Genomic DNA, 12,415 nt, shown 5'->3' with positions numbered 1-12,415 from the left:
ATCTATTCATTCCATAATTGGGCTCATACAAATGCACACTTTCCACATTTTAACACACTCTAAGATATAGGCTTAATTTCCATCTGTACACAGTGTTCAGTTGTAATAAATGATGTTCTGGATCTTAGCTACAGTGAGGAAATGAGGAAACACTTGAGGGGGATGAACACCACATGGCCTCATCCCAGCACCACACAGCGAGGTGCCGCACAAAACACAACCGATGACTGGAGATGCTGGACTAAATAACTCGCTCCCAGAAACGGCGAGGAACTAATGACTGATTCCAGTAGATACGCTCTCTATCTCTATTTGCAGTCGCTGAAACTGCTCTGACAGATGAGCCCCCCGCGCGCGCACACACACACACACACACACACACACACACACACACACACACACACACATACACGCAGCGAAAGCATGCAGGCAGGTTCGTGCATGGAGAGTTGATCGCCTTAATTGATCGATCTGCAAATATTACTGTCCAGCTTTTTCTTGAGTGATAGCGACGACATATAGGCTATGTGTTTGATTGAACCACAGCAGACGCAGTCTACAACCATGAAAACACCTTTAACAGCCTTGTGGTTTGAGCAGATTGTCCACTGCGCTTGGACAAGCCCATTGTTCCGCCCGACTCAGCTGAGGTGTGCTGGCTGCTACAAGACTGGAACAGCGCACAGGCAATTAGCGCATGCATACAATTATACTCCAGCAAAATAAAGAAAACTGCTCTGCTGTGTTTACTGGAACCCCTCAGATAAATAAGAAATGTAGGCTATTCTGATACAGGTCTAATAGAAAGGGAGAAGTCAGGTCTCTTACCGGCTACAGTGTATCTATCCATGTAATTGAGGACGTTCCCAAAACTGAGGATCCCGGCGGCAGCAGCCGGTGAGCGGCATCTGAGCAGCGCGGCGCGGAATTTGTGCCCCGGTTGGCACGGGTGAAGGTCCGGGCTGGATTTGAGTGCGGGACTCATGCTGCCTGACAGCGTGCGCACCTCATCCAAACTGCTGCAGCCTTCAATCTCGCATCCATCGCTCTCCACACACATTTTCTCACACGAAAGATCCAGCGCAGAGAAAGAAGAGAAAGAGAATGGAGAGGGAAAATAGTTCAACAAGGACCAGTCTCAGCGATATTCGGTGATTTCAACTGAAATTATTCGCAGTGGAATTGTTGTCTCAAGTGTTAAAGCGCAGGAGTCGCTCTTCTCGGCAACATATTTTTCTAGCAGTGCAGTGCAGTGAGGGACGGGCTGTGCGCTCCTTGGTGATTTTTTTTCTAAGGAACCGGCGCTATAGTGCTATAGTGCAGGGGGTGTGACCTGGCTGCCAAACTCCTCCTCCCCCCCCCCCCCGAAGGCCCGCAGCGAATGATGGAGCCGCACCTGATATCAGGGTGCAGATGCCGGGGAATTGCAACCGGAGTGTGGTGCGGTTGGAAAACCCTTTCTGTTATTTAAGGACGCTGGCAGTGGTGGGAAACGGGTGGGTGGGTGTGACTTCATTTATCTAGCCTATATATGTATTAATCCTCATCCTTCACATTTATTAGGGAGCAATGACCGCTGACTGAGAAAATATTAGGCTACTACTGAATAACACATTTAGAGAAGAAAGGAAGCTGCATCGCCCCAGGTCTGCTCACATTTTTGGTAGTCACAAATATATGTCAGGATTTACGTTTTTTCATAGGCTACATATTTTTTCTCTCCATCTGAAATGTCAACATTTGATTAATTTACAGTAGTTTGGGTCCCCATACCTTGTCATACTGACAGCCATTACTTTTAGCAGTTTCTGGTCAAAGACAGCATTAATTAAAGCTGAAGTCAAGCCAATTCATTTATTTATAGAGCACTTTTAAAAACAACCAATGTTGACCCAAGTGCATTACAGAGAGATGACTTATTTGATTGATGATTACAATCAGACAAAGACACAGACACAATTATGATGATCAATAAGTGAATTAGTACATGTTTAGAATAAATAATTCTGTATAAAATCATAAAAAAAACACAACAGCATTGAACGAATGGAAAAAGATGGAGGAGGAAATCTAATTGTGAGTGGCAAACTACCGGTGCGGTGCTCCACAGTTTAGGGCCAGCAACATAAAATGCCTGATCAGCCCTGGGTTTTGTAACTGAATGAATGAAGAGCAGTGATTGGTCAGCAGATCTGAGGGTAGGAGTTCAGAGATATAACCTGGTGTCAGTCCATACAGTGCTTTTAAAAACAAATAATCTTAAAAACAATTCTGTACTTCCAGTAGAGGGGAGATAAGGTCTCTCCTCTGGAGTCTCACTGCTGCATGGTGTGCCAGCTGCAGGCGAGATAAGACTCTTTACTATTGCCTATCTTTGTAATAGGTGAGATAAGCTACCTATGATGACTATGATCTCCAACACCTTAACAGACAGGAATGATTTTGCAAGTGATCTCATCTATTGCTGACAACAGAGTTGATTTGCTCATCAAATTTGGAATCAGAATCAAGGAAAAATATGAGATTTCTTGCGTAGGAGTTTACATTCAATGCCAAATGCCCAAGCGTGTTGATTGTAGTAGAGATTAACTGAAACTCAAGTGTAGCTTAGCAACATATTGTATCATGGAAACAACTACAGTGCAAAGGTGAAGCATAAAGTTAAAGATTTCTATGTGCCCACAGATATGTTCAGCTAGATTCCCATAGAAACAGGCAGGTTTACTGGTCGTCCTGAAGAGGAGACACTTTGACGTGTGCTTAAAAATGAGACTGAAGATGAAGTCATATCATGTTTTATTGTTCATTATATGATATGATGATTTAAGGACCACATAAGTGCCTTTCATTTCTAAAAATTCTTCTTAATGATTATTTAAAAAAGGGAACCTTTTAGTGGCAGATTGTAAGTTCACGTCTGACAGATGTTTCACAACTGCAACAGTATTTTTGGTGTCTTTTAAGTCCATGTGGACTGGGCACTTTAGGCATGATATGCCTAACTAACTAATTAACTAAAGATATGTCTTAAACCTTTTATTGTGGAGTGAGTTTGTGTGTCCAGAAGCCTTACAATAGTCCTTGCATAAGGCTATAGTTGATGTTAAAGGAAACGGTCAGATTGCTCTTTTGAATAAATTGCTCCGGTCAGGAACTGATGTTAAGATGTGTGGGAATAAAATAAAAAGCCCACATGGTTTCTGTGCTTTTCCACCACACACAATGAGCTCTGACATGAAGTGCAATTGACATTCAACAGTTAAACTAACTAAACCACTGAAGGTTTCATGTCATTTTAATGTTAAATGCAATGTTAATATTGTAAACTTCCCTGACAATGGGACATTAGAGTCAGTCTTAGAATGTGTCCATACTCATGTCACTCCACTGTTAAACAAAGCAGAAATGAGCGTTTCAGTGGAGTGTTATTGTGCATCCTAAACTCCTTTGGAGCTTGTCATGTGGCGGCAGATATCATCAAGTAAGATCAAACAATTCGTCTCAAAAGTTAGAATAGAAGCATTCTGAATAACAATTTTCAAACCCCACAATTATAACCAAAATAGTGACACAAATATATTTTTAGTCTGACAGTGATTCCAAAGTAACACAGATCCTTTTGTGCATGCAGTCAGATATGACTGCATGTTGATATTGTATTTAATTATTTTCTGTGGTAAAAAATTATGAAACCCCCACATTTTAGTGATTACAAAACACAAAAGGCATGACGTTCAACCTTCTGAGAATGTTATTTAAGAGAAGTCTACCTATTACTACAAGTCGGGGCGAATGACTTGCTGTCACACCATCAGTCTGAGCCCGAGCTGTTCATCAATCTCAATCTCCTGTTGTCTGCTGGCCTCTGCACTGCACACAGTTGGGAGATGCTTACACAAAAGACAACAGCAGTGGTTCAAACAGTCCTTGGAGGATGCTGAAAATAGCTGATTATGGTACTGCAGTACTTACATTTACATGAAGTATTTTTCACCAGCACAGCAGACCCATCAAAGCAATGATTTTTCACTTTGACCCAAATGCCACCTTGTCTGGAAAGTTGTGAGGCAACATTTTGTTCTCATGAAAAATTTGGCTGAAAAAATGTATAAACTTAGCTTTAACAAAGTCAATTTGTTGTCTGCAAGCAAGGAAGTTGGCCATTTATAAGTCCCATTTACTTCATCTTCATCACAACGAGCTGTTCAGGGCACAGCGGTCAGAATGAAGCAGGCATGCTGGATGGATCCTACTACAGTATTGGACATGTTTGTCTGGGGCATTCCTGGTGGTTACAGAAGAAATCTTGGAGGGAAATCATCGGGTTTGGTTAAAAAAAGATGAACACAATGCAACTGGCTCAGTTCTGACAGTTTCAGCGGTTTCTGTATTCATCTGACAGCCACTGCTGTCCCCAACTTCATAACAATCTAGAGCAGAGCATATTTCAAAAACCTTATATGACACATACTTTGTTCCCCCCCCCCCATACAAAGTTCGGATATACTGTAACTCCCTTTATCGATGCTACTGGAAGACAGCAGAGTTTTTAATGACAATAGTAGCACTACACATTGTGTTGTTGTCTGATGTGAAATATTGCTATTTCAGTGAGATGACTTTTCATGAGATGAGCTTCTGAAACAAGTTGTGTGTGGTGATAGTGTCACCAATTGAAAAAAATTAGCTTTATCTGAATTGGCTGGGACAAGTTCAATCATGCATGCAGATGAGTGTTTCTGGGCCATGTGTGTTCTGTCAGAAAGGAGCCAAAACATCCCCAGCTAATTGTTGGACTATTCCATTGTGTGTGCACAGAGCTACTTTAACTTTGCCAATACAGGAATCCCAAATTGTCCCCAGCTTGATCAACTATATAAATCACCGAAAGCTGAACCAAGACAGGATTTGAACAGAAAGGTGTGAGGCAGAGCAAGAAAAGCTGAGACGTTGAGTTCAGTGTATGAGTGAAAGGTCGGACTGCTGAGGGGGCATTTCTAACAAGTGCAGTTTGATGTCGCTGAAAGCCAGATGGGACATTTGCCAATAGGCTCCTAATCCCGATGAACTGGGTAGTCTGCTAAGGACCATGTAAGTTGTATTCTATCATATACTTCACTGCAGAAACAAACGCATACAGCCATATGCTAACCTGAAAGTGAAATAAGATCAGGCTTTCGGTCAGTGAAAGGCTAAACAAATTCCAGGAGGGAGGTAAATACGTATAAGATGAGGGAGGCCCCAACCTGGCATCAGTTTGGGGGAAGGCTGGGTGCTTGCCTGGCTTTGCCCTGCAGGCGTTTGCCATTGCGAGGGTTTCAGGGTTGAGGTCTAAAGGCATCTGCATGCACTGAGTTGACCTGTATTGTTTCATTTAGACTGAAATGAGAAAGTTCTGCCAGCAAAACCTAAAGCCCCTCATGGCATTTGTTTTGCAGAACTAGTTTCGAAAGCAATCATCTACTTGCTTCCCAATAACTTTGATGTCTGAAAATCCCCTCTGTTTAAATCTGGAAAGTATGATGCAAACAGTGCAGCCTGGCAGGCTCAGCAGAAAATGATCAAGTGATACTGACAAGAATTGCTTTTGTAATGCTGCACACTGAAACCCAGGATAAAAGGATGCAGGAAAAGAGAAGAGAGCCAAACCAACTAGTGGTCTCACGCGGAGGGCTTAGGAGGGAGCCCTTGTCTCCCTCTCTGAAGCCCCCACCTCCCCTCCTCATTCTTTGGGATGTGTTTGATATGCTGGTCGTGTCTGTGGGATCCTGTGTGTTTTTCCATCGTGCAGAATGGCTTGGAGGACCTGGACCTATCTCTCGCGTTATTCTGCTATGTGGCCCGGAGCCACTGAGTCACTGCCTTGGCCTTCCTTCCTGTCTCAGCTCAGGGCCGAGCCTCCAGTGCAGGATGGGAGATAACCTGCTAATCGCTGGGCCCAGCGCCTGCAGGCTCGATAAGGGCGACTCTTTCTGCATTCTACCATGCGGCTGCCAATAAAGTTTAAATGTCCCACTGCAACACGTGTCTATCAGCTGTGCTTCTGCTGAACACGTCTCTACCTCTTTAAACTCATGACGTCCACAAGAAATTACAGCGTATCCAGAAATGATATTCCTCGGTTTTTTACTGTAACCAAGCTATGATAATCAAGTAAAACTGCATTTATATTTTAACTAATACATATGCAGGTTTGATGGAGTAATGCTGACTCTTTTTAGGTCAGAAATGGGGTTGGGCTAGGTGGGGTATTATCTCTGTTCTTGTTTAACTTGTATAAGGATAACTTGTCCGGGCAGTTAAAAACATGTAAACTGTTTAAGGTATTGGTTATCTCATCATTCTCTGAATGCAGATGATTTGGTTATAATTAATTCCTCCAAATCTGCAGTCTGCACATTTTCAGAATGTGTAATTGATAGTGTTTTCATCTCAATTTCTTTTGTTTTTAATGTATCTAAATATCTGTTTTATTCTCTGTCTTTTAGCATGTGCTTCAATGACGTCTGGCTCTAGAAATGAATGTAGATTGGAATAAAAAAAAAGTGAAGTAATTAAAGCAATCAAGGGATTTTTTAAAACAGTAATCATACAACAGTTTGTGATTCTCCCATTGTTGTCTCGATCAGCCACGTTTACGTCATGTTAACTATACACATTTCCCTTTCCTGTACCAAGTGTCCCAGTTTCCAATGACGATCCGAGAATGACTCCTTTATGTTTAGTTCAGCTACGGAAAAAACAACCAGTTGTACATTTATTTTGTCCAAACATTCTTTTTAATGAAGATCTTTTCATTGAGAACATTTTGACATCTAGCATCTGTCTCCTTTGCAAGAAAATGTCATTTAGAAGCATCTCTTTCATTTTATACTTTAGTGTAGTTTGTAATTCATCATATTAAATCATATTTTGTATTTCCAATTTTCTGGCCCAATTCAACTCATTGAATATTATTCAATCTTCTGTAATTGCTCTTTTCATAGAAGAGGAATGTTCCATTTCTATTTGACCCATGTCGTCAACTGGTACAATTGGTACAAATGGTTGACTTAATGATCAGGCAATGAAGCATCTAACTGGACTCATTTCACACAGGCCAGTGAGCAAAAGGGACCGGGGAAGATCTTACTCCATTCATTCCTTCTTTCATTTATCAAGAGGTCAAACATTAACATAGGCCAACTTCAATAGACTTGTGCTTTAACCTTGCCTGAATATTTCCATGTGCCCAACAGGGGACTAAAGGGCCATTCTGTGAAATGCTCCATCTTCAGACTAAGCTGTTATCATCAACACATGATGTCTGGTGGCTCTGGACCACCCTACTTCTGCTCTCCTCACATACATACATTTGTTGTTGGAGCCGGAGACGTCTAGGCTTTGGTTAGTCTTGAGGTGTGGGATCTGCCATTCTGACCTTTTCTCATCCGCTCTGCCCTCCTGACCCCCTGACTGTCTCTGCCTGACAGTAGCCTGCACCCTCTGCCCCCCCCTCCTGCCATGCACTCCCAAACCCAAGCAACAGAGTGTCTGGAGGCAGAGCAGCTGAGGATTTGAATAGATCTGGGCTGATGTCTCCACTCCTTGCAAGTCTAATCTCGGGGCTATACTGTACGGCGCAGCAGCAGGGGGCAGAGGGACAGAAGTGACTAAATACAGGGTTCAGGGGCAGAGACAGAGTCTTTTATCTGGCACATTTAATTATTTATTCGGCAGCTCCATCCAAGCTGGACTCCTTGGTCGTAGGTCATCACTGTCAGTTGATCTGTCTGGGAGGTAAAACCAGCCCTGACTCCACTGTCTGCCTCAATATCGTCATGTCCGTCTCCTTTGTTATTGTGTCATTATTTTTCCTGCGACTGCAATCTTCATGCAACTACAAAACTGAACATTAAGCTCTGCCTAATTGGAGAAATTTTAGCTGCTATGTGGCTGAGGTTGACTTGTAGTGAGACCAAATCTGTGTGGTGATGTAGCTCATATTTATAGACTGCACTGGGCTTTGTAATTACCCCCATTGCTATGGCTGTGTCTGTGAATCAGCTCTCTCCAGCTCAGTGGCCAGTAAGCCTCTGAAACAGGAATGCTAAATACATAGGCACAGAATGTGCATATGCCATTATAGGGCAAACCTCACATTTGGCTGCATTTTCATTGTAGCCCACATTTGTATTTCCTGCTCCAGACTAAGTAATTTGCATGACAATGAGAAAAGGCTTGATTGATCTGCTATGCAGTCTTGAATCAAAAACATAATCATACACAAACAGGAATGAACATTCACATTGTTGATATATTACCTACAAATAACACACACATTTTTCAAATCCAGCTGAAAAGACTGAACCTCTGTCTTAATTGATGCCAACAATTCAACAATTAAACATCTTGCATGTGTGTAAGCCTGTGTGAATTATCAACCATAACAGTCAAATCAACACTTTTTATTAGTTTTTTCCTCACCCATGGGACGCAGACAGAGCTGTGCATTTTTATAGAAGTAACACAGCACCCCAGCCTCAGCCTTCAAATAACAATCCTACACTTCCTTTTTCTTTTTTTGTATAACTAACACTGCTTTACCATAAACTAGCATATGGATGTTTGTCCCTACAAGCTGCGTTGTAAAGACAGAAAGGCCCATATGATGTAATTGTCCAAATAAGGGGCAGTGGAGAGGGCTCTTCCTCCATATGATGTCATGACACTGCAGCAGTTTGCTGGTGATAAGGAAAAGAGTGCAACTTCACATCCACAAATGTGGTTGGATATGTCTTATCATTGTCCTGCGGCTGATATGTGGAAGGGTGAGAATAGCGCAAACATGGAGTAGATAAGCTGTCTGTTCTGTTGCAGTAAATATGTGTGACGTCCATGAGACAATTTCTGGTTATTATTGATATCATAAGGACATTCTGATTGACAACTGCTGTCATGTTGTATGTATCAGCATGTTGTTCTGGGTGACTGTGCCTGAAGCACGGCTGTTTTCATGACTAAAATGCTCCCCATCCCTGAGTAAACACTCACTGTATCCGGCTCCTGGCTCCCTCATTGATCGGCCTGGACAATTTATTAGCCATTGTGACAGTTTCCTGTACAACCAGGGTCGACAGGGGAAACTGAGAGGTATGCAGATAAAGTGCTCAGAAACATGCTGCACAATACCTATTGTGTTTTAATTGCAGATTGAACTGTTACCTCTAGAATGTTTGCCACATACCTTTTAGTGTGCGTGTGTGCTTTGCTTGTTATTCCACATGCATGTCCTGCTGCCCCCATCTATTCCCTCAGCATACTGACTAATCACATAACTTATGGAAAATTACAAGCATCAGGCTGAAATGTTCAACAACAAAAGGAAATACCAGTGAATTCCACAATAAAGCAATGAAACTTTTTAACAATAGCTTAGCAGCCTTGAACTACAGCTTTCATCCATCTGTAAATGTCAGGTTCAGTTTTCTACACCTTTACAGGAAATATTTGATATTTGGCCAAAGATAAATAAATTCTCGTACACGATTCCACTTAAGCCAAGTTGTTACTCCAGTACAAACCAATGGGGACACACAGTGACATGCAGAAATTGAGTGACAAGCGGCTGTCACACAGGGTATGTGAATATGTCCTGTTTGTCTGGTCTATGCTAGTCTTTGACAAGAGCAGCCAAGCTTACAGTAAGATGATGAATGTTACATGAACTCAGCAGGGGTCACAGACACACTCGCAGTTTAGGGTTCAGCAAATATCAAAAGTAAACAGTGTCAGACACTCATATGGTAAGTTTAACATGGTAACACATCACACAGACAACTGTAGGAGGCATCCGTGTCAGTTTTATTTAGGAGGAGATCCTATAACATCTGAGCAAAATGGGTAATGAGGGATATGGGGTTCATGCTTGTGTAAAAGTCCACAACTGCTGGGGCTTAGTCTGTGCTCGTGTTACATTCCTGTCACCTTTACCCTTTAATATCACACCTGCATTTGCCATACAATATGAAAACTGATAATCCTTGAAAGGAAAAATAGAAGGCCTACTCTTAAAAAACAAAGAACAAAACACCTGTGAAATGTAATTCCTCGCTGACATATGTTGTGGTGTTAAAATGTATGTTTGCCATATGTTTGCATATTGTATCAATACATGTATAGGACCGAGCAGCCAATGATTTTGAGGTTCTATATTTTTTGAAGAATACAGTTGTTTAGGGTAATGACTAGGAGCCCATTGTGGTTAGAAACTGGTGAATTTGTGTATTTTGGTGTGGAGATTTGTTTTTTGAGATATGCATCATGATATATATACATATATACTGTATATATACTGTATGTATTGCTTTTTCCTCTCCTTTGTGTCTTTACCGTAATATCACACCTGCCTTCCCCATACAATATGACAACTGATAATACTTGAAAGAAAAAATGGAAGGCCTACTCTTAAAAAGAAGAAAACAACAAGGACTAACACCTGGGAAATGTCATTCCTCACTGAATATGTGCTGGTGTTAAAATATATGTTTGCCCTATGTTTGCATATTGTATAAATACATATAGGACTGGGCAGCTAATGATCTTTAAGTTGTATCTTGTTTTGAAGAACAAAAAGTTGCTTAAGGTAATGACTAGGCATCCATTGCGGTTAGCAACCTGTGAATTTATGTATTTTTCTGTCTATTTTTGAAAACTATTTATTAATCATAATAAAGCCAGGGTGTATATTGTGACCTTGCCCTTACACTCTCATGGTATGGTAGGGTTGGATTAGCCATCCTACCCAGGTCTATTGTATATAGTGTATGTAGGTTTATATTGCAGTGCTAACACTGCACACTGTAGATGTTTGTGTTGGGGTACAGAGGTTGATAATTTGGAATTAAACATGTCACCTTTGTGTCTTTAAATGCTTTTTCTCTTTATTGTTTGTCCCTCATAAAAGGCAAAATCAATAAATATTCATTATTTAAAAAAAAGTTTTCTGCATTGTCTTGCAATCTGTTTTCAAACAGGAATGCTACTTAGGAAGGCTAATATCATTACAGTAAGATCATTACATGTACTAGTGCTGCCCAAGATACAGAGGAATATTAAAAATGTTAGTCAATCTGCATTATGTACTTGCTGCCTTAGCGGCTGCAAACATGAACATTTTTAGGGCAGTTCTCCTGGAGTTCCCACTGAACATCTGACAAACCCATTATAGCTCACAAGTCAAGGGATCCTCGCGATTGCATGTTTTACAGAAGTGCAACTGTGCCATCTAGTGGACACACACAAAAATAAACTAAAGCGATAGAACACGCTATAGATGCTTGTTTTTGTTACATTACTGTAACAAACACTCCCTCTTTTCCTACAGTGCATTGACAACAATGGAAGATTCACTGAAATGGGTATTGAAAGTGGAATTATGAGATGGATTTCCAGCAACTGTTAAAATATATACAGAGAGATCCTCCCTCTTTAACTCCATTTTCTGCATATGTTGTGTTCCAGCCCGAGGCCCCTCTGGCCCTCATTAGGAGGCAGCAGCTGCATGCTGGCTGGGACAATCATAGATGGAGGGGTTAATCTGACCTGATCCTCAATATGGATACCTGGGCAGATTCAGCTTATTCTGCCCAGGTTTTATAGACTAAAACGAGATGAAGATGGCTAATACGATATAAACTGACCACATGAGTGTACAGTAGATGGTTGTCAGCAAAATTCAGGAACATCATTAAGAAAATAAAAACAAGTGGATGATAGTTATACACAACTAAATACAGCCATTTTCAAATCCTGGTGTCAGCAAAACAATGGTCTTACCGTAATGCAGTTAATTCTTCATGAATTAATTTACGCTTACTAGTAGATTTGGATTGTTGAGGGTTTGATTACATTTGCCAGTGACATCAAAGTTTAGAAATAAAAATAGTAGAATATCTACTTCAAAATGTTAGATAGATAGCTAGATAGATAGATAGATAGATAGATAGATAGATAGATAGATAGATAGATGATAGATAGATGATAGATAGATGATAGATAGATAGATAGATGATAGATAGATGATAGATAGATAGATAGATGATAGATAGATGATAGATAGATAGATAGATAGATAGATAGATAGATGATAGATAGATAGATGATAGATGATAGATAGATGATAGATGATAGATGATAGATAGATAGATAGATGATAGATAGATGATAGATAGATAGATAGATGATAGATAGATAGATAGATAGATAGATAGATGATAGATAGATAGATAGATAGATGATAGATAGATAGATAGATAGATAGATAGATGATAGATAGATAGATAGATAGATAGATGATAGATAGATAGATAGATAGATAGATAGATAGATAGATAACAGCAGAGTTTTCCAAGGTTGGAAGGAGGGGATTGCCCAG

General features: G+C 40.7%; 1 protein-coding gene across 2 annotated transcripts in view; it reads right to left on the bottom strand.

The window, feature by feature from the left end:
* Positions 1-1,330, bottom strand: part of spns2 (SPNS lysolipid transporter 2, sphingosine-1-phosphate) — a 68,264-nt gene extending 66,934 nt beyond the window's left edge. Inside the window, exon 1 of one of the 2 annotated variants that reach the window (XM_078265264.1) lies at positions 829-1,330. In XM_078265264.1, the coding sequence (XP_078121390.1) occupies positions 829-1,060 (232 nt within the window). In that variant the 5' untranslated portion in view covers positions 1,061-1,330. The remainder of the gene's footprint in view (positions 1-828) is intronic. The other variant, XM_078265265.1, reaches the window with a different exon arrangement.
* Between the last annotated feature and the right edge of the window lie 11,085 nt (positions 1,331-12,415).

Source organism: Sander vitreus, chromosome 13 (assembly GCF_031162955.1).
Source record: "Sander vitreus isolate 19-12246 chromosome 13, sanVit1, whole genome shotgun sequence".
NCBI lineage: Eukaryota > Metazoa > Chordata > Actinopteri > Perciformes > Percidae > Sander > Sander vitreus.
The sequence above is the reverse complement of the archived record's forward strand: the minus strand, read 5'-3'. Positions and strand labels throughout refer to the sequence as shown.